This window comes from Pteropus alecto, unplaced genomic scaffold (assembly GCF_000325575.1).
Source record: "Pteropus alecto unplaced genomic scaffold, ASM32557v1 scaffold484, whole genome shotgun sequence".
In the NCBI taxonomy this organism is placed as follows: Eukaryota; Metazoa; Chordata; class Mammalia; order Chiroptera; family Pteropodidae; genus Pteropus; species Pteropus alecto.
Genome location: NW_006435778.1, coordinates 157,995 through 180,468, shown reverse-complemented (window position 1 = coordinate 180,468; position 22,474 = coordinate 157,995). Strand labels below are relative to the sequence as shown.

Here is a 22,474-nt window from a genome sequence, read left to right as displayed (position 1 = left end):
ACCAAGAAGTGGCAGGGGGTATGAATGGCCAAGGCTTATGGTGCTGGAGAAGGTGAAGGGACACCTGGGCCTGGGTGGGCATGCTCTGCTCTGAGCAATCCCAGGCACTGGCAGCTCCCTCCTCATTCACCTATGCAGCACCTCTGTAAAGGCGAGTAGGTGGCCCTCTGAGCTCTGCAGCCCCATGTGTTCTCGTCTGGCACTGAGTAGCCCGTGGTATGACCCAGAGGGGGAGCAGCATCCCAGAGGCAGAGTTAAAGGCCACCGTGTGTCTCTGTATGGAGGTGGAGAAGGCAAGCAGGGCCAGGAGGGAAGCAGGGTGAGAGACAGAGGGTGTCCCATTTCTGGGACATGGGATGTCCTGTCCAGATGGGACTGAGAAGTGCTCCTACCCTGACAATGCCCAGCCCAGACTCTGGTTAACCACATGCCTTCTTCTTTGCCTGGTGCTGGGCCATGACCTCAGATGCCCTTGACCTTCCTGCTATGATGCTCAGTCTGGGCAGCATTGGCTGGTCCCCACTCTGCCTGCTGCTGTCCATCCTCCATGGCCCTAGGACATCACTGACCTTTGACATTGACCCTGAAGCGCCGGCTGTCTTGACCACCAGACGTAGACACGCGGCATTCCCAGAGCCCACTGTCCCCAAGAGTCAAGCGTGGCACCTCGAACTCGGCTGTAGTCCTATCTGGCTCCACAATGGCCTTGGTGGACTAAGAGAGAGAGAGGAAGGGGACAAACCACAGACAATGTGCATCTATGTGGCAGATACACTCCTGTCTGGACTGACGAGGGGACAGAGGCCCAGAGGCAGCCCCTCAACAATCGGCCTGGCAACATTAGAGCTGTGGTCAGGCTAGTGCGTAGATCTTGCAGAGAGCCTTGAAGGGCCAGGGGTCTGAGGGACCAACTGGGAAGCTGGCGATGGGGGGCCCTGCTTGGGGTCATGGGCTGACCAGCAGGACTGTGCCGTCTGGCTTGCGGAGCTCCATGCTTCCCCGCACTGGGAAGGGGTTCCCTGCGGCTGCACAGTTGATCCGGGGCATTGTCTCCAAGTTGAACTCCAGTTCTGAGGCTACGTCCAGGATCTGGGGGATCCGGTCTGGGGAGAGAAAGGACACTCGTCCTGGAGCCACAGGGGCAGTCATGTGACCACCAAAGTGTCCTTTGTCCTGTGTCATTCGTCTCGGTGGAGGCACCGCCATCTGACCAGTCACTCAAGCCTGAATGCCAGCAAAGCCCTGCGTGAGTCCTCGAAGGCCCTCGTGCCCCACTTCTGATTAGCTACAGAGTCTACCTCCTGACTCTTCACCTCCTAAGACCTTTTCATACTGAAACCAGTGCCATCACTAGCCTCAGCCTCATGGCCAGGACACCGGTTCAGGCCTCATTCGTTTCTGGGTCCTGCCACGGCTCATCCAGGATCTCCATTCCACTCTCCACCCAGCAGCTGGAGTTTTTTCTCATACATAAATCTGACCGCTTTGTGCCTCTTCAACAATTCCTTCCTGCCCCTACCATAATAAGTGCAAACCATCTGTGCTGCCATTCGAAGTCCCCAAGATTTGACCTCTCCTGACCACTCCCCAGCCTCCCTTTATGCCACTGTCCTGGTACCCGAGCCTTCGCTCATGCTCTTTCCCCATCCACCTCTCTCTTGTTCTTCATATCCCATCTCAGATCTCGCCTTTTCCCAGAAGCTCTCTCTGACCCTCTCAGACTGGTCAGGGCCTCCTCTGGGCTCCCACCCACTCTGGGCTGCTGCTCATCTCTCTGTGGATGGTGTGGGCTGGGTGGTGAGAATTCCTTTCAGACCATGAACTCCCTGGGGCAGGATTTAGAGCATTAACAGAGAGATGGTGAGGGCTGGCTTGTCTTGAGGGATCTGAGACCCTTGTGTTCATACCTGACTTCTCACAGTGCACTCCATGCCACCCAGAGGGGCAGACACAGCCACTGAAGCGGTCACAAGTGCCACCATTCTGACACTGGCACTGGAGGCGGCAATCAGCCCCAAAATGACCAGGGGCACAGGCTGAGAACAGAGTAGGCATAGTTAGAGGGGCGCAGGTCAGAGGGCAATGAGGGCAGAGCTGGGGCCTGGATAAAAACGGGTTGGGTGGAGAGGGCACTGGTTAGGTGAGCAGGGTGCTGTGGAGGGCTTGGTGTGCAAGTCAGGGTCAGAATAAGGGTTCGGGTCAACCTTGGGCTGGCTCTCTGGGTCAGGTACCGTGGAGGGTAGGTTAATGCGTACCTTCTTGGCACTGGCTTCCTCTCCAGCCAGACCCACAAGAACAACCATAGGGATCTGGGAGGCAGAAGGTGAGGCCCCAGCAGCCTGACGTGCCTGGGCACTGTTCCTGGCAGCTCTGCCCAAAACGGCCCTCTCTGCAGGCTGGAAAGAAGGTATGTGGGGCTAGGGGCCTCTGTCAGGCCCCAGGGTCAGGGACCTACTTGGCATTCTCACCCTCCGAGCTCTATCCCATGGTTAAAGGGTCCTCCCTCAGCCGGGCATCCTCTCCTGCCTAGGTCCTGGCTCCCCCTTCTCCTTACCCTGCTCGCAACGGGTACCAGTGAATCCAGGGGGGCATACACACTCGCCATCCTGGTCATGGCAGACACCTCCATGCAGGCAGCCTGGGCATTCCTTGGTACAGCTTGGTCCCCAGCGTCCTGCCCCACAGCCTGGAGGAATGTGCTTTTAGCAGCTGACCCTCACCCACCTGACCACTGCTGCTAAGGACTGGGGCAGCCCTGGGGACCCAGGGATCTAGGAGAGCCACAGGAAGTACCCACAGGGCTCCCAGCCTCCCACACCACCCACCACTGCTGCTCTCTGCCCCTAACCCCGCACGATGAGCCGAAAGAAGGCACTGCCCAGGGGGCTGGTTTCCAGGTAGGTGGCACTGTAGATGCCACTCGATGATGGTTGCACGTTTGGGAGCTGCAGCAGGAACCGCCCATCTTGGGCTTCATGCCAGTCCAGGGTATAGAAGTAGGATCCTGGGGGCATAAGAGGATCAAGGGCCTCAGCACCATGTGGGAACTGGTGTCCCCTCCCTCTGGCACCTTCCCCCAGATCCAATCACAATGTGTGGCACACATTGATGTGACCTAGGCAGAAGTGAGCAGAGGGAGGGGACACCAGTTCCCACATGGTGCTTCCCACTCACTTCTGCCTAGGTCACATCAATGTGTGCCACGCATTGTGATTGGATCTGGGGGAAGGTACCAGGGAGCGTTTGTACCCAAGTCAGAAAGCTGGGAAACATCCTCTCTCCGTGCTCCAGCAGCCGCTCAGTAAGTCACCGGTCCTGCTCAGTCTGTCTCCTCTCATCTCCTGAAGTGTCCTCTTCTCTCCATGCCCACTGCCACTTGCCACCCTGGTACCCACCTCCCACAGCCTTCTAAGTGGTCAGTCTCTCTGCTTCCAGTCTCCCCTTTCTCATCCACTCTCCACTCAGCAGCCACTGTGTTTTCTCTGCAACAGACTCCGCTTAACCTCTTCAATAGTTCTCCACTGCCCTCATGACCACATCCAACTCCTGAGCACATCATTTTCGCCAGTTCGGCCACTGCCTAGCCCTACAGCCCTATACCTCTCCACATCCTGTCTGACTCCTAACATTCTTGAATTCCTGAATTGCTGGTTTCTCTTCTAGAAACACCAGGGTACTTCAGAGCTTCCTGCCTTTTCTCTCTCTCCTTTGACTAATTCCCACACCTCTTTCTGGGCTCAGTTCAGGTGTCATCTGCTCGGGGATTTCTCCAAGGAGACCCTCCCTCCAGGACTTGCAGGCCCTAATAGTAAATGAGTGTCCCTGTCCCTGCCCCTGTCCCACCCTCTCCTTGCCTCTTTGCTCAGGACTTCACAGACTCTAGGGAGCCCAGGTCTACCTGACTATCCACATCTCTGGGCAGTTCAGAGGGCCTGGAGCTCAGGAGGCAACCCCTTGGCCCAAGGGAAGTGTCTTCCTCCTCCAGGAGCCCAGGGATGCAAGAGGCAGCCAAAAGGCTGTGAGTCTCAGGGCTGAGGCAGGAGTCTTTGGGGCCACAGAGGAAAACAGCTTCCTCCCATGGGGTGACCAAGCTCCCCAGGTTTGGTAAGGCCCCAGCACACATCTGGACAGATTTCCAGAAGAGGCTAGACTTCCCCTACCTGTGCTGGGACTTTGTTAACAGTTCTCTTCTTCCCCATGGGGATCGTTACTCCCCACTATGTGAACTATGTGACAGCACCTGCTAGCTCTCAGGGGAGAGTCAAAGATGAGGGTTTAACATAATGCTGATTTGGGGGTGACAGGGAAGGAGGTAGCTGATCACAAAGCTGCTGGTCCTCTGGGTGCATCTCAGCTCAGAGCTAGAGATGGATGCAGGTGCATCCCATGGACCTGGTCCAGAACGGTGGGGACCCTGGAGGTTAGCCAGGGTGGGTAACAGGTGTATGGGAGTGACAGGTGTGTTAGGGGCCAAAGCTGAGGATGTCAAGGGCCATGGAGGTATTGAGTGTCAGATCTATGGGTTCACTTGCCCTGCCAGCTAGGATGCCCCTCTCACCGTTGCTCTTCCAGATCACATCTGTCTGCTTCTCCTTGCGCACACGTGCGGAAAGCACAGCCGTGTTGCCTTTGTTCACTGTGTGTGTAACCTTGTCCGGGATAAGGTGGGCTGCGGGGTGGACGAAGGGTGGGGTCAGAGGTTAACGGCAGCCCTTATTCTCCCTCCTGACCCGTGGGCCAGACTCACCTCCAGGGCTGTTGTGCACGTAGAGAACGCGCGTGCGCCGCGCCCCTGCGCCGCCCACGCAGGAGAAGACACCCACCAGGTCCGAGGGCTTCGAGAATCCGCTCAGCGTAATGCGCTGCGAGCCGTTACGGGTCAGCTGCGGGGGCAGCCAGGGCCGGGGCGTGCGCACGATGCGGTCGTCCTTCTCCAGCAGCAGGGCGGTGCCCCAGGCGTCTGCGCCCCTGCCGGTGCTCGCCTCGCCAGACACGCAGGTCAGGAAGAACCTCTGCGGCTCCGTGCGGCGCAGGTCGGCCAGCAGCGTCAGGTCCACCGCTGCGCCTGGCATAGAACAGCAGTCCTTGGATCTGACGGGGTCCCCGACCTTCCTCCTCCTTTCCCTCCTCTTCCCCCCCATCTCCAGGCTCTGCCCTTGGCAGGTATTTCCGTCCTCCTCCCTTCTCGTCCCTTTCCCCTTCCCGGTGCATTGGCCCCTTTCTCTCAAACCTCTTCATCCTAAAAGAGCAAAAACAAAAACAAAGTCCCCTTCTCTGGCCTCACCCCGCCCTTCTCCTGCCAGATGGCTTCCCTTTGCAGCCCAGCTTTGGAAAGAATGATCTATGCTCCCTGTCTCCGTTTCCTTTTTATTCCCCACCAGTCCGGTTTCCCTGACCTGTCTTTCAAACTGCTCTGCCAAGGGAAGCCACTCTCCCTGGCCCCCATCCCGAAGGAATAGGCTGGGAGGGCCACAGAGAATAGAGTGCCTTGGAAGGACCCCTCCCTGTCACTTAAGACATTTAGACATGTTTGCTGTGCTTGGGATTTAAGGCGGGAGAGGCTGGGTTCTGCAGCCAGGTGGTTGAGGCACGGAAAGGGAGACAGCTCTGGGCCCAGTGAAAGGCCAGAGACAGAGAGCGCAAGCCTTGAGGTCTCTTCTTTGTTTTCCTAAGAGCTCCCAGCCTTGGCCTTGCTGGAACACAGACATGGACACGTCTGTCAAATGCAGGGCACCACAGAGGATGCAGGGGAGCACAGAGGATGGGTCCCTGACCCATAAGGGGGTGCTGCAGGGGATAAAGAGATGCCTTCTGAGAGAAAAAGAACCCCCTGGAAGGTCTTAAAGCTGAACAGGACATAGAAGGATGAGGAGAATGGGGTTGGAGAGAGGTAGGAAAGGGCATTCTTCACAAAGGGCACAGCCTGACTTAAGAAGTGGAATGAAAAATATTATGAATATAAAAATATTCCGTGTGGCTGGGGCATACAGTGTGAGGCAGAAGAGTGGTGAGAGAACGAGAGCTGGAGTCCAGGCCCTACTGTGCTGAGCCCTTCCAGACTCTTCAGCCCCGTGACCCCTCGCCCTTCTGAGCCCCTCCTTCTCTGTCCCTGCCTATTAGCTGTCAAATAATTAGTTTAAATGCCTCCTTAGCTTATCAATTAATATTCTTTGAAAGTCTACCATGAGTCAGTGAAGCTAGCATTTGCTGACCACCTGCCATTTGCCAAGCACCTGATTTTCAAGGGATCCTCACACCCTTCAGTAAAGTTGCTGTCTTTCCATACAGAGGAGGGTAATCATTATTCTACAGGCTTCTCTGAGAGAGCTCATCCACTCCCTTGGCTTTAACTATCAACTCTGAGTCAATAACCCTAGGATACCTTCTCAGCTTGGGTCTGCTTGTCCATCAGCTTTCCCCAAACCCGCTGCTTTCCAGTGCTCCCTGACTCAACGGAGGGTCAAATTTCGGAGTCATCTTGTACTCCTACCTTCACAATAATTAATGTTTATTGGAGGTCAATCGTATGCCAGGCACTTTATTCATGTTTCTTTTTATCATCCTAACTATCTGGCAAGGTGGGTGTTATTACCCTGATTTTATAGCCAGGGAAGGAAGGCTCCGAGAAATAGCTTGCCCAAGGGCATACAATTAGTAACCGGCAGAGCCAGGTTGTCTGACTCTAAAGTCCACACTTTTAAGCATTATGTTGGCTGCCCTAATCTGTCACAAAATTCTGTAGGTTCTGTTTCCTCAAAGCCTCTTGACTTTATCCCCATCTCCAAGCCCGCCCTTGCCGAGTCCTCGCTCTTCCTCACCTCGACCATCCCTGCATCACACCCCTCCTTCCTCACCTCATCCTCCAAAGCGATCCCTCTAAGACCTTGTGACTCTCAAGTCTACAACTTCTCATGGCTCCCCGTTGGCCTCAGAATAAAATGCATGCTCTCGAGCCCCTGCTGCTCACAGCTGTCCTTCCTGCTGCGTTCCCTCCGATGCGCTACCCTGCCTCTGAGATTTTCATCTATTTCTGGATGCCTGGAATGAAGACCACTGCTCTTAGAGAACCCCCTTCTCACATACTGCCTGAGGTGGGGTAAGCTGACTCCTCCTCAGTACTCCTCTGGAGCTCCTGTGCCTGTGTGGTTAGGCCTCACCCTGTGTCCTGTATCCTCCACTGGACTGTGAATCACTCAAAGGCAGCTACTGTGTTCTAATCTTCTTTGGCCAGCACACTGAAGGAATCAGCTACCACTTACCTAGAAGCCCTTACCAAGTGCCGGGCATTGTGCCAAGCACTCTGTAAATTACCTCATTTAAACCCCATAACAGCCATAGGAGGTCAGCATCATTTAATTTCACTGTGCAGATCTGGAGGCTGCCTGCCTCTCAACTAATGGTCCACCACTTAGCACAGTTCCTGGAATATTGTTGGTTCTTGATAAATGTTTGTCAAGTGAATAATTGAATGAATGCAACACACTGACCATATGAGCACCCACTGAAAACTTCACGGGGCCCATGGGTCCTGCTATTCCCCACTGATCTTAAGATCCAACACAATCAATAGCGGCTCTTCTGCCTTCCCCTCCTCCAAACCCAGGCTGCAGTGATTTCTAGCATCTGCTTAGGTTTTCCTGGCCCTGATCTGACTTTCCAGCTCATCAGGGTATGGATGAAAGTGATGGCAGTGATGATATGGTTTACCCTCCTTGGAGGTTCGGTTGGGGCTTGGCTGGAGGGGAGACTTACCAGCATGAGAAGCCAGGAAGATGATGGGAAGCAGCAAAGGGAGTCCCAGCCAGACCATACTCCAGAGGCTGACCAGGCCAGCCAGGACAAGGTAGGCCCACAGTCAGTGACTCTGGGTCTGGCTGCTCAGCCTGTAGTAGTCAGTGTATGTTGGTGCTGGGGAGGAAGAGGAAATGAGGTGGCTTGGGTGGGAGGGGTGGCAGGGGAGAGAGGTGGGAAGGACTTATCCTGCTTCTGGGCCTCTAGGCTCCCCAGTGTGATTCCCAAAAGACTGGGAATTTGTTTGACTTCAAAGACCCTGGAATGGGGTCAAGAGTGGTGGTGGGGAGGTTGTGGGAAGGACAGACCTGGGGCTTATTGGGCTGATTTTTCCATCCCCTCTTTTCCCCTCTGTCCTGAGTCTTGCCAACACTCAGGAGACAGGAGACAGGAAAGGGAGGAAGCCACTGGCTTCCGCCTATTGAGGAGAGATGGGGGGAGGATATTGTTCTGGGGTCTCCCCTCCCCCTCAGCACATACACACAATATGACCCACATGATTCCTCGTGTGGTTCTCAGGACAGTTACATAGGTGTCCTAGAAAGCTGTTCACATATGTAACGAGGATCTGTGTGGGCCTGCGCATGTGCACGCTCAAAGGAACAAAAGAACTCACACTCAGTGCAAAAAAAGATCTTCCATTCCCAGTTCTATCTTGTGTAATTCTCTCTCTCATTTAATGGCTGCAAAACCAAAGCGTGCTGTGCTTGAGGGCAGGCTGAGGTCATGGCAAAGCTGGGGCTCGAACTTCTGATTCGGTCGCTCCTCACAGGGAATGTGTTAAACAGACCCACGGAGTCTTGTATTATAATACTCAGCCAAAGCCACTAACAGAGGCTTCAGCTCTTTGTCTGCCTGATGTCATTCATTTTATAGCAAACCCTGCCTGTCCCTGGGTACTGGGGCAGCAGAACCCAGTGAGTGCTGCAGGGAGTGCACTCACTCTTGAGGGCTGACAACAGCTCGTGGGCAGTCCCAGCCCTTTGGCAAAGTCTCCAAACCCCATAGTTCTTGCCTTTGCTGTGCCCCCTCATCTCTCACTGCCTTGGCACCAGTGTTCCAACTGGTGCCACCAGTGACAGTTTCTAGAACGGATCATGATCTGCAGGTACGGAATGCCTGCAGGATGTGTGTGTGTGTGTGTCCGTCCTTGCAGGGAGCAGAGTGAGAAGTCTTGGAGCCATCAGATGTCTGGAGCTTGCTGGTGAAGTCTGTGGCCCCTTTGGCCTGGAATGGATAGTTAGGGTGGGGATGAGACCTGGCGCCAGCTTAAGTGACTCGGGTTTAGAAGTCCAAGGCCTCCCTTTTGTGCTGAAATAGCTTCCCCAAGTCTGTTTCTGGGTGAAGGCTGGACTCTTCTTTGCACGTGTCAGGCTCTAATTCATTGACCTGGGGAAGTTGGGTCCCCATAGCTTGGTTAAGCTGGTTTAGTCCTGGGGCTCTTCTGAAAATCCCTGAAAAGTCCAGGAGAGACTTTGACTCCTGGTACAGCACGAAAAAGGATCACTCTACAGGCCCTCAGACAACCCATTCCTAGGTCTGAGGCTTGGAAAATCTTTCTTCAGATAAGACTTGGGTGGGAGTGGGAATAAGAATGGGGGTGTGTGTGGTTGATGCCTTAGACTTTAGCTCATCTTGGTGACAAGATCTTTGAATCCAGTATGAGAAAGGAGCTGGGAAATGCTAGGGCAGTTTGTCTGGCAGGATTGTAGGCAGAATATTTTTGTGGAACTATTGTTTTGTTTCTGGGAAAAACTGGTGGGCCTGATGTCATTTTGGCAATGTACATAGAACCCTTGGGCAATATCCTTTCTTCTTGAAAATGACACAGATAACTGGCACAGGTGTTTGCTCTGAATGAAGTTTGAGACTGTGACCCCATGGCACACGCAAAAGACTCCAGGCCCGTCTGCCCTCCGCGCTTTCAACTGGGAAACAAAACTCGATAGTAATGATGTGTAGATAAATACAGTGCAAATATTGCAGAGTTCGTATACAAGGATTTATAGTATAAAACAATGTCCTATAAGTGTAAAAATATATTTTTACATGTGTTTGGTTATGCTGAGAGTAATTTGAATAGCGCCTGTTTACAAATAACATGTCACCAATGAAATATCACCACACAAATTTTGAGTAGTTTGTGTATACATTAGCTGTTGCAGTACGAATACTTAGACCATAATGCATATCTTAAAGTCTCAGTCACTGGAAAACTATAGGTCAAAAATAATGTTAATGCAGATAAGCAGTTCTACACATTGTAAGGCCAACCCTCAAACTGAAAACAAATTAAATTGATAATGATCACACTAAACTAATTTTTTTTTAAAAGCAAAAATAGCAGCATAAGCAACTTTACACAAGACTGATAATTCACTGCTAAGGAAGCCACCTTGCTGCAAATAGTAGGAATTCCAGCTGTCAGCACGTGGGCACGTGCAGTTTTGTCAGGTTGCCAGGGGGTTCAGGGTACCTGGGCTTCCTAGTGGAACACTGAAGTCGAGATTTTAGTGACTTCTACATACCAATTTTAGTTTCCAAATGCCAAATTTTAGGGACCTTCAATTTGAAGGTTACTAGGAAGAAGCCTGCAGTTGGACCTAAAAAGGAAAGGTAATGAAATTAGTTATCATTTGCCCGTAACAACTGAAAATAGGACCTGTGTTTTGGAACTCCCTGAGACCCACCGGGACAGCCTCATGGTCCACCGTGGGCTGTAGAGCTAAATAGGTCTGTGTTTGCTCAATGGTGTCAGCTGTTTTGAATGATAGTGAAAATTATTGTGTATTTTTCATAGCTAATCTATAGATTGGGAGCTGCTTATTTTGGAGAAGTAGTCTGTCTTGGTCTCTTTGGGCTATGCCATAACAAAACACCAGACGGGGTGGCTTCTAAACAACAAACGTTTATTTCTCACAGTTCTGGAGGCTAGAAGTCCATGATCAGGGTGCCAGCATGGTCAGGTGAGGGCCCTCTTCCAGGTTGAAGGTCTTCACATGGTGGAAAGGGCAAGGGAGCCCTCCTGGGCCTCTTTTATAAAGGTATTAATCTCATTCATATGACCTAACCACCCCACAAAGACCTCACCTCCCAATTCTATCATATTAGGCATTATAATTTCAACATAGGAATTTTGGGGGGACACAAACATTCAGACCATAGCATTGTCCACTAGGACCAGGTTAACGAAACCAAGGTGGGGCATTCTGCAGCTTCAAAGGAACCCATGCCTGCCTGCATGTGTTTTCCAAGCCCCTCCTATGAGTGCCAGACCCTGTGCCACAAGCTGAGGATACACTCATGAGGAGGACAGACTTTGTGCTTTGATATATTTAGCCTGAAAGGCAGGAGAGATCCTTTCATGGCAGACACCCGAAGACTCAAAGCTTCAGGGCATTTGTCCAAAGAATGAGAACCAATGTACTTTTGCGGGCAAGACCCACATTTTACTGGGGTTCCTCTTAGAGACTCGGTATATGATTTAATGACACACATGGTGATGTCTGATCCATACAGAGTTTCCTTTGGAATGATATTTCTTTTAGGGGGGGGCGTCTAAGTTTCAGAATAACAGCTGCAGAAGCGTAGGAAAGTATACGGAAGCTATGATTTGGCCATAACAATGCACAACCCTGATTGTTTTTTCTTTCTTTGCATGTGCTAGTTATTGCATGTGCTAATAATTAGTGTAAGAAAAATGATAAAATAGAAGCTGTCTTTTCATTTTCCATTTTGGAGAGACATAATTAACCTCTTCAGCCACCCCACTACACACATGCGCGCGCGCGCACACACACACACACAGTGTGTGTGCACACACGATGCCCAGCTCCTGCCCAACTATGATGTGTGTGCCTCCTCAGTGACTGTTACATTCTTTTCATGGCTTCCTGTACCTTTCCATTATGTAACCATCAACTTCCTTGAAATACGTGGCCAATATTGCCTACTGGACAGTGAACTCCGTGTGGGCGGGACCACACCTGCAAATAATTGACAACACTGCAAATAATTGGCTCTCAGTAAATAGTTGGCAAAAAATAAATGTGTGTTTGTTATGATGTATCATGACAGGGAAAGGCATGGGCAGGGTCTAGGTCTTTTTTGAAGAGAATTTCCCGTTTCCATCATCCCAGAAAAGGTGGTCCCCTCACAGGAATCTAGCAGTGATTGGCAGCCTCAATCAGAAGTGGATTCATTCCTGGTGGAGACTGTATGGGCAGATGCACTGATGGCATGAATATTCATGGGGATTCTCTATCTGATGATCCAGGTTGGGTTGGGGAAGAAGTGAAACCAGAAGGGGAGGGGTAAATGCCTGAACTTTGAAGTGATTCTCTTGGAGAAACGTTTCTTCTCCAGGAATGGGTTACAGGAGGAGCAAGAATTACCTGCTTCAAGGCTACAGACAGGAGAGGTGGAGGAGCAGTCTAACGCAGCTCCTCAAGTCATATTGACCAACATGTGGTCCTACCATTCATGCCTAAAAGGCAGCTCTTGCCATGTTTTGTTTGAATTCTTTAACATCTGATCTGGTCTATATGAGTCCATTGGTCATGCACTTGGATGTTGCAGCAACATCAATTTGCTATAAAAGTTTCTGAATGCTTACTCTCAGTTTTTGTCCTTGTCTCTTTGTAACAGTTTTTAGACTAGTGCTGGGCCACTGGCCACCTTCTGAGTAGCACTCATCTAATGGCGTAAAGGACAAAGAAGGTTGGGGGATGGATGGCTGACATCAGAGCCAAGGTCTGAATCTGAGAGTTATAGCATTTCCGGGTTGTGACTGGGTCTATGGCTGTGGGAGGGGCAAGGAAGTGAAGGTCAAAAGGGATGGAGAAGTCTTACAGTGTTTTGAAGGACCACCTATAAGGATATGCTCCTTTTTCCCCCCTCACTATTCAGAACACATTGTATCTTTAGATGCGGGCATATAAAGACTCTGCACTGGGCCTTTTCAACCCAGGCCTTCCTAACTTGTGTATCATTTGCATGGTGGTGGTGGCAACACAACAAGAAAGACCCTTAAACTAAAATGGAATTTTGTCTTTTCTACAGAGTGATTCTAGTTCTCATGGCATGGTGATGGGAAGGACAGACTTCCTCTAAAATGACAAGGGTTAGGGTGGCAATGCTGGCCTCCTTCGCCAGGTATGATCGATGTGTGTCCCTGGGGTGCTCAGAGGACCCCAGACCTTGGGAGACCTGCTGTATTCGCTTATTTGGGGCTGAGGACTGCTTTTCTCCATGTTGCACCATGCCCCATCTTCCATCTAGCCTCTACCATTCTCTTCTGTGAACGAAGGACGTGGCGGGAATAGGGAGCAGCAGGCCATGCTGGGTAGTGAACAGGAGCCCAGGTGGGGTAAGGGCTGGCTGGCCGGCCAAGGCTGCACCTAGTTTGTGCTTTAGACGGTGGTGGTCCTGAGAGAAATATCCCTTTTCCTCATCCTAAGTTTAAATCAAGGGGCTGCCTGACTTTTCACCTTGACCTTGTAGAGAAGTCAGGGGTAGGGCTAGTAGTGCCTGGCTGGGCTTCCTCAGTCCCAGAGCAATGGGGCAATGGGGCAGTTCCAATGGGGCGCTGCCCATAGGAACAGCCCACAGGCTCCTGTGAATCTTGTTCTGAGCTGAAGGGAGTGGTGCTTTTTAATTTTTGCAAAAATAGATTTTTTTTTTGCAACAGTTTTAGATTTATAGAAAAACTGAGAAGCTAGTACAGAGAGTTCCCCCTATACCCCCACACCCAGTCTCCTGTTATTAACATTTTTCATTAGTATGATATATTTGCCATAATGGCACATTATTATTAACTGAAGTCCATAGTTTATCTAGATTTCCTCAGTTCTTCCCTATGCCTTTTTTTCTCTTCCAGCATGCCATCCACATACCATATTACATTTAGTTGTCATGTCTTCTCAGGCTTTTCCTGGTGTGACAGTTTCTCAGACAAAATGTTGCTCACATTGTTCCAGCTTTGGCCATGGAGAGGTCTTTGTTCCTGTGTTCTTTTGACATGTTCCCACCAATGTAGGTTTGTTATTGTTATTTGTTTGTTCTTTAGTACTTCCTTACTTCCTGGCACTAACAAGATTCTCCAGGGTCATCTCGTATTTCTTCTTCTGGTCCTGGAATCAGCCTTCTCTCCAAGGAGCCCTGGTTTCTTTTGAGAATGACGTTACCAACCAAAAGTTGGGTGCCAGGTGTGCTCATTTGCTACTGGAGTATTATTGCTTCTGGGCTCCCTCAGCTGACAGAGCAAGGACATGACGTGTGTTTATAGCAATGTGTGCATATACACGTCTATAAATATATATTTATTTAACAATTTATATTAAAGTTAAAGATGAGTTCATAAGGATGTCTCCAACTCTAATCCATTACCACTGTGTCAGGGGCAGTGCTTTTTAATCTCAGAACCACCCTCTCCCCTATCAAACACAACATTCATCCCTATGGTTTGATTTTTTAAAAAGCATATTTTTAGAAATGAATCACATCTGATAGCAAGAGCTTATCCGTAATTAGAACTAAATGTACTTTATGAAAAATGATAAAAGGTTAACACATGATATCAGTGAATTCACCTCAAGTATCAGATTTCTAAAAAGGCTACATGAAAGAAAAGAGTTTTCCCCTGGTAAGAATAGCCAGGAACACTCTGAAATAGATAAGGGAGGATGTGCCAGCCCTATTGGAAAGTAAAATGTCTCAGATTGTATTTTCCCAAGTTGGCCGCAACAGTTTCTCCTCTCCCACGTGTTTTTCTTGCCATGTGACCTTGACATTTGTGCCACTGGGGGGTGGGGTCATGTCTCTTCTCCTTGGATTTGGGTGAGACTGACTTGTCATCAAATGAATGCAAAGAATGTGACGCTATGTGGGTCAGAAAGGTGAGGCGGCTTCTAATTTGTTCTTGGAAGCACTTGCACTGTAACTCTGAGCTGCCATATAAACAGTCCGACTTCTCTGAAGCCACCATGCTGTGAGGAATCTCAAACCAACTCAGGCAGAGAAACCATATAAAGAACTGTTGAAGCTACTCGAGGAGAAAAAGATGCCCTGCAATAAGACTTTCCTGAATTCTTGACTTATGGAGACTATGAGATATAAAACAATTGTTTTAAATGACTAAGTTTGGGGGTGACTTATTTCACAGCAATATTTGCCAGAACATAAAACGTATAAAGTCTCAGTAATTAAAACAATGTGGTACTGGCACTGAAACAGACCAGGAGTAGAGAAAAACCGGAATGGAACCAAATACACATAGGAATTTAGCATACATAAAAAGTGGCATTTCAAATCAGTGGGAAAAGTTGGTCTTTCTAATAAATGATGTTGCCACAATTGGCAACTGTCTGTAAAAAATAAAATTAGATCTATACTCTACATCATATATTAAGATAAACTCCGAATGGGTCAAAGATTTAAATATAAAAAATCAAACCCGCGAAAGAACTAGAAGAAAACATGGATGAATTCCCTTATACCTTTGGATTAGGTAGCCTCTCTAGGCCTCAAAATCTACAGACCTTAAAAAAGAAGATTAATCAAATTGACTACACATATATATACACATATATACCACCCAAAAGGCAAAAATACGAGATGAATGTCAAAAATATTTGTAACTCATATTACAGATTAGAAATCAATAAAAACACATAAGATCCAATGGATAAATGGGCAAAGTTCATGGAAAAGACAACATGTTAACACACAATTATGTGATTATGAAAATAAATTTTATAGAAAAATAAATTCAAATGGTCATTTTACAGTCTTGTGTAAATGGTAAAATTGAGACCCGTCTGGGTAAAACTGTTATGCGAATTATGCACAAATAAAATACTGGTGAAATTTAAGTCTGGGTTGATATAGGGGAAGGAAATTCATCTCTACAGGTCGCCTCTCAAAATCGACATCAAGGCCATCTGAAGAGGAGTGTCAAATGGGTTCTCTTGTGAATGACAAATAACTCCTCCCAAGTAAGCCCTTTCAGTGGACTACCTGGTGTGCACACAATTATTTTTCAAAATAAACAGAGTGAAAGTTCCATCTTTGCTCCTTGGATTTAAACTAAGCTATTATGTATAAACTGTGTAAAGTATGTGAAGTTGAATGCTGCTTTGTTTTCCTTAGTGATTTTAAAGGAAATGGGTAGTTTCAATATGCTTCTCCCTCCCCCATCACATTCCTGTTCTTCTAAAGCTGCCCTTGTGTCTTGGCTCCTAGAATATTTTGAAAAGCATTTAAGATATCTCTTTGTTATGTGCCACCCCAAATGCGTGTGTCTTTGTATACTCCACAAATGCTTTAACTCTGCCCTGTTTGTCGTAATTTCTTTTTGAAGAATGCAGTAAAATATTGACCAAACAACATTGCAAAGTTTTCTTTTGGTTGAAATAAGCAACATATTAACTCAGTTCCTAAGTCCTGTCTTTGCCTGAAATTGACTTTACCAATAAATCATTCTTCGTGTTGATCAACGAAGGAAAAAAAAAAAAGAAAAAGTAATGCTTTCCATTTTTTTAGGTTAATAGTTGGTAACAATGGGACTTTCACTTAACTTCAGTATTAACTAAAGCCATATTGTCAACTCAAAAACAGTGTTTGCTGTTCTTCCAGGAAATACCTCTATATTTAGAGGAAGTTGTCAGCAAACACTTTTGGAACTTCAGGCTGAGGTTATGTTCCTGAAGTTAGCAATTGAGTGAGCATATGTGTTTTCACTCTAGGCTAAAAAGATGTGCCAGGTGTTTGTGACAAGCTGTGATGAGGATTATAGATTACTTGGAACCCATTGTGTTCTTTTTCCTTGTTGGAAAAAGAAAGCTTCAGAAAACAAGCCCTTATTTAAAGGAAGCCCCAGTTAATCCAACAAGGCTTTGAATAAAGTCTCTTTTATACAAACTGCTTGACAAAGGCCATTTTTTTCCCCCAAGGAACCCGGTGAGACTAGAAGCTGGAATCAACACTCCTCAGACAGTTCAAAGCTCAGGACCTACTTAAAACATAACAGAATTTTACTGACCTTGATAAGAATGAAATTTACCCAATAATGCAAGCAGAGGTCTTATGTAGAACACCAATAAACCTCAGTTGCAATGACAAATAGTTATTGAACATTTACAGGTGCCAGAAAAGTGTTGACGCCACATCATGGGCTCTCCGCCTGTTGAGGCTGGTTTCAGTATGATTATCCCCATTTTACAGATGAGGAAACCAATACTTTCTAAAGTTAAGTGGTAGAGCTCTGCTCTGACCCCAGACAATCTGATCTACAACCAAAGAGCTTAACTCTGCATAAGGCCTGCTAGATGGTCCTACATAGCAAGCAGGTTAAAATTCTCTGCCAGCATTCACAGGTGGGCTGCTATAAAGGTCATCCCTCAAATGCTTAAAAAACGATTTAAGAATGCCAATATTATGTACTTAAAAAGCATTAGAGATTTTATTCTGGAAAAATAATAAACTCCATGCCATGTAATGATCCACAGGGGCTCCTTTAAAAGGCAGAGACAGGCAGGCACCAATTTTCAGAGCATCTCAATTTTAAGGTATACCAGGTTCTTGCTTCACCCCAGGTCACTCTGAAATCCTAGAACCAATAGCACACGACACAAACGACTCATTGTCCTCCTGACTCAACCAACAATAGCAAGCCTACTTAGAATACAAAGCACATTTTATGAGAGAAAGCTGCCACCACAGGCCACAGACACACAGGTTCTTGCAGAATCCACAGCCTGAGTGAACCATGGGGACTGCTTCCTGGTTAGTCAGTCTTATTTTAAATATTGAGGATAAGAGGCAGCAACAGCATAATGAATCTCATGATTCATTTGTGTGACATAGGGATGATAGGAAAACTTTCGAAAGCAGTTTCCCACTCTTTTCTTAGTCTTTTTTACCTAAAGGCGTATTGGGGCTTTGTCATCTCCATCCTTGCCTCCACCCTGAGGAAAGAAAGCTAGTGCAACAACTCTGGAAGTGGGTTTCCTGTCCCCAAGGAAAGAGATACCTCCTTCTAAGCTTAAGTGGCACCTGCCACCAGATGAACTGCTTCCAAACCCTTGGGGTCTCAGGTGGACGCCGACATTTTCTGATCCCCATGAGAAAGCAAGAATGTGGGAAAGATGACTATTTCTATGGCATGGGGCCCGGTGGCGGGGGGCGGGGTGCAGCATGATGGAGCCATTTGGACTAGCTGGTCTGCCACCTCTGGCCACTTGCCTGGGCATGACATCTCCCAGGAGAGAGTGTGGTAGTCTCCGGCCACATCTGCTGAGCTCTGTTCTCCTAGACCCAGTAAGCCCAGACATAACTGATCACAGGGGTGCCACAGACTGCCACCTCATCACACTGGGCATGTATAAGGTCTAATTATATATCCAACATGGCAAAATGGAGCTGGTGGCTTAGGACGAATTTGTCCCATAAACCCGGATGCAGGATTCGATGTGGTAACCATATGAGGTAATTCGATGTGGTAACCATATGAGTTTCGGGGTGGTGTATTTGGGGATATAAGAGACTTGATAAGTTCTTCCTCAGGCCTTCCTGAAATACCTGACAGACTCATCCAACTTGAAGAAGAAACCCTAGAAGCTGGAATCCTTAGTCTCAGGCCTAGGTATGAGAAGCTCCACTGGAGATATGTCCTCTGAGCTTACTTCAGTGAACGGTGACCTCTCAGTGGTGACTAGGTCGAAGGGCTTGTTTTCACCAAGCTTCAAGCCTGTCCCCACTGGGACTACTTTAGAGATGCTCTGAATGCTGGGACATATCCTGGACATCATCAATGGCAGACCAGGAGTGGGGAAAGGTCAGCCTTTAGGGAAGGTGGGGGTTGAATAAAGGAGGAAGAGTGCAGGGTGGTGCTGAGGAGGTGCTGACTCTACCTCAGGAGGCTGGAAGTGGCTGGAAGCAGGAAATGGGCAGCCTCTCTCCAGAGGCTTGCAAAGAAGAAGGGGGTCCTCTACCTATTCAAAGGGTCATCTTTTTACAATAAGAGAGTGGTTCCTGCACATAGAGTACAAAGGGTTAACACCAGTTCTTAACCTGGAGGGAGCAAGTGAGCCCCCTAGAAATCTAACCATTTATTCATCCATCGGACAAGTTTCTATTGGGTACCTACCACATGCCGGGCTTGTGAGCATATTTGTGACTGGGTGTGCAAATGCATTTCCCTGCTCTCATCGGCTTCTGAAAAGGCAACTACAACACCCCCAAGGTTAAGACCCCTAGTTCTGCTACAGGGAGGAGTTGAGTCAGATGGAGAAGGGAGTGGGTACAAGGTGAGGACTGGGACATCTCCTTCTTTTGCTAGCTTAGCATCCTTTTGAGGTTGGTTGGGAAATATATTCAAATCTTTGGAAGGCAGTGCGATTGCTATCTGTCACTCCAAATGATCGTGAGGAATCAAATACTTTGATGGTAAATTTTACTCTTAGGAGCTGATAATAAAAAAATAATGAGATGTTCTAAATTAATTCACAGCAGCTGGAGAAGAAGAGAGAGAGAGAACTGGTAGTCTGTTAATGGCTGCTGACCAGCTAACAAAAGACTTCTCACTTTCCTGTTTTGCCTGTTGTAATTTCAAATTTTCAAGTGGCTATTTCTGTAGATTATTTTAGTCAGGCACCATCTAACTCCAGGAACCCACCCCATTTCCCCCACTCCTTTACAGGAGGGCTTCCCTGACTGCTGCCCGGGGGCAGATATTTCTTTATGTGGACTCAGCTATTCCAGAGCTGCCCCCCATCACCTTCCCACACCTCTTTGCCTATAGCTCAGGTAAATTCTTTCTGACCATTTTCTTCTCCCTTCTACGTAGCCATGCTGCTGATAGTTTAGACTCCATGCCCCAAGACTGGTTTTTCTGGTTAGCATTTTTGGCTCAGTGAAACCTTACTTACAAAAATACTTTCAGTCATGGAAGTGAAAATTTGTTAGTTTGACAGAGTAGAGGGATATAGTTGGGATAAAATAGAAAGGTGCTGGACCTAGAGTCAGAAGAGCTGGGTTTGAATCCTGGCTCTGCCATTTATTAGTAGGGCTATTAGCATGTTATCATTAGACCTCTGATGCAAAAGGTTAAGTTGATCACATGCTTTAGATAATAGTAAAACCCTCATTAGTCTGCAGGCCCTACCTCAAGACCACTTTCTGGTTCATATCTTAGAGCTTGTCTTTACCAAGAATTGCATTCCCTGGTAACCTCCATTTCCATATGTCACCATCTGCTTACCACTTTCTATTTTTTCAACTTACTCTCTCTAGTACCCCAGCAATTGCTCCTGAAATCCACTGATCCTACCTCTTTGTCAGGGCTCCTCACACCTCCCTACCCTGTCCTCACTGCCTTCTTTACTGGGCCCAGATTGCGTGAGTCATCATGGCATTGCTTCTGTGCCTACAAGTCTGGCTCCCTTGTCCCTCCCTGGCTTTATCTGATTTGCCCCTCAAATCTCCATCCTGGTTAAATCGCTCTCTTCATCTTCTCCCCATCTGCACTTGGAATGGCTATAAAACAAAAATACTCAGCTACTCCAACTGACTTCAGATTCATGTTGCTCACCTCAGCAGGGGTCTTGCTACTGCCTGGTGAGCCTCTCACTTGCTGGCAGGTTTGGATGACCGATTCATACCTTCTCTTCTCTCCTTGAACTCCAGTACCTCTCTGCTCTTCACTCTCAGCCAATAACATTGCTCTCTATTTCTCTGGTAAAACAGAAGCCATGAGAAGAAAACTCCCTAAGGCTCCCATCATTTCACCTTTATACTCCACCTTCCTCAGAGGGACTCTCCCTGCTCCTGCTCAAGGTCAACCTGTGCACTGGACCCCATGCCTCTTTACACCTTCAGGACTTCACGCCCCCACTGTCCCTTCTCTTTGCCTTCTGCATTGTCAATTTTCTCTCTCTCCTGGATTATTCTGGCCAGCACACACACATGGTCTAACAGCTCCTGGCCTTAAAAAAAATCCTCCTTTGATTGTACCCTAGCCTCCAGTGTCTGCACCACTTCTCTACTCCTTTTATAGCAAAATTCCTTAAAGAAGTGGTCTCCACTTCCTCTGCTCCCATACTTATGCATTGCTCCAGTCTGGCATTTGTCCTCAACATACTGGTGAAACTGCTCTTGTCAAGGTTACCAGTGACCTCCACATGGCCAACTTCAAAGTCAATTCTCAGTATATATCTTAGTTGCACATATCATCAGCATTTGACGTAGCTGACCAAGGCCTTGCCCTTGAAACACTTTTTCTGGCCTTCACGACACCTGTCTCACATGTCTTATTCCCACCATGCTGCTGGTCATGCCTCGACCTTATTCCTGCTTCTCCTTCTACTCCCCCGACTCCCACTGTGCTCCAGAGCTCAGCCCTCAGCCTTTTTCTCTCTCTACACCTAGATGACTAGATTTAAAAATCATCCACATTTTCCTATTCCCAAACATATTTCTAGCCTTCACCTTCCCCTGCATTCTGGCTAAATTATGCTACTGCCTACTTAGGATGCTACCTGGATGTCTCATGGGCATCTATCGCACATCTAGCATGTCCAAAACCAAGGTCCTGATTGCCCTCTCAAATGTGTCCCTTCAGAGTCTTCCCACTTGAATAAATGACAACTCTATCCTACTAGTTGCTCGGGTCGAAACTTTGGAGTTATTCTAGATCCCTTCCCCCGTCCCGCCCCCCCCCCCCGCACCTAGTCAGCAAATTGTGCAGCCTCCACCTTCATAATACATCTAGAATCTGAGTACTTCTCCCCATTTCTACCTGACTACCCTAATGCCACATTCCCTTGTGGGGGCAAAAAAAAAAAAAAAAAAAAATTAGTGCTTTTCCTCCCACCGTCTTAGTTCTTCCAGCTGGGCTAATAATTAAATTAACAGAGACAGATTAACAGGAGAAAAGTCAAATTTTAATACATGTGCATGGGGAATTTACATAAGCATGAAAATTCCAAAGACAGTGAGGCAACATTGGGGATATATGACATTTTAGACAAAGGAGAAGGGGGCAGAGTCTTAGATTTCAGAAGTGAGAATGGGCGATTTACAGGTAGTTGAGGAAGAGCAGAACACACTCGCACACACTTGCACACACTCGCACACACTCGCAGGCAAATTCTTGCTGGGCAACTCAGAAACAATGGGACACGGGATATCTAGTTAACAGGTCCCTGACTGAAGCCCTCCTATTTCCCATACTTAATTCAAATTAGGCTATGGATTTCCTTCCTTAATCAGGTTTTTCTGTCTGAATTTCTTGGGCAGGAAAGGGGGAAGAGTGAAAGGTCCTTTCTGAGTTTTGTTTCTTAATAAGCAGATTAACATCAATATCTCAAAAAGGCAGCTTCGGAGAAGCAAAACTTTAGTTCCTTCACCCTCTCTCCTGGGTGATAGCAATAGCTTCCTAACCAGCTTCCTAACTGGCCTCCTCGCTTCTACCCAGGCCTCCTCTAACCCATTTTTCACACAGAAGCTAAAGGACAGTCCTTCAGTCCTCTACTTAGATCAATGGCTTCCCACCTCACTGAGGGAAGGACCTGATGAGGCCGGCCTCTGACAGGCTCCTGATGCAGTTCCTCCCACCTCTCTCCACTTACTGTATCCCACCCATCTGGCCTTCTGCTGTTGCTTGAACAAGCCAGCCATGCTCCTG

General features: G+C 48.0%; 1 protein-coding gene across 4 annotated transcripts in view; it reads right to left on the bottom strand.

Annotated features, from left to right (window-relative positions):
* The window catches only part of TIE1 (tyrosine kinase with immunoglobulin like and EGF like domains 1), a 22,936-nt gene extending 14,952 nt beyond the window's left edge, over positions 1–7,984 (bottom strand). For 3 of the 4 annotated variants that reach the window (XM_025046454.1, XM_025046453.1, XM_025046455.1), the window contains exons 1-9: positions 7,753–7,915; positions 4,748–5,065; positions 4,559–4,669; positions 2,849–3,004; positions 2,555–2,686; positions 2,256–2,396; positions 1,908–2,036; positions 958–1,103; positions 570–714 (exon numbers count right to left, since the gene is read on the bottom strand). In XM_025046454.1, the coding sequence (XP_024902222.1) occupies positions 570–714; positions 958–1,103; positions 1,908–2,036; positions 2,256–2,396; positions 2,555–2,686; positions 2,849–3,004; positions 4,559–4,669; positions 4,748–5,065; positions 7,753–7,810 (1,336 nt within the window). In that variant the 5' untranslated portion in view covers positions 7,811–7,915. Of the gene's footprint in view, positions 1–569; positions 715–957; positions 1,104–1,907; positions 2,037–2,255; positions 2,397–2,554; positions 2,687–2,848; positions 3,005–4,558; positions 4,670–4,747; positions 5,066–7,752 lie in introns of all 4 variants that reach the window. The other variant, XM_006911384.3, reaches the window with a different exon arrangement.
* Positions 7,985–22,474: the final 14,490 nt, after the last annotated feature.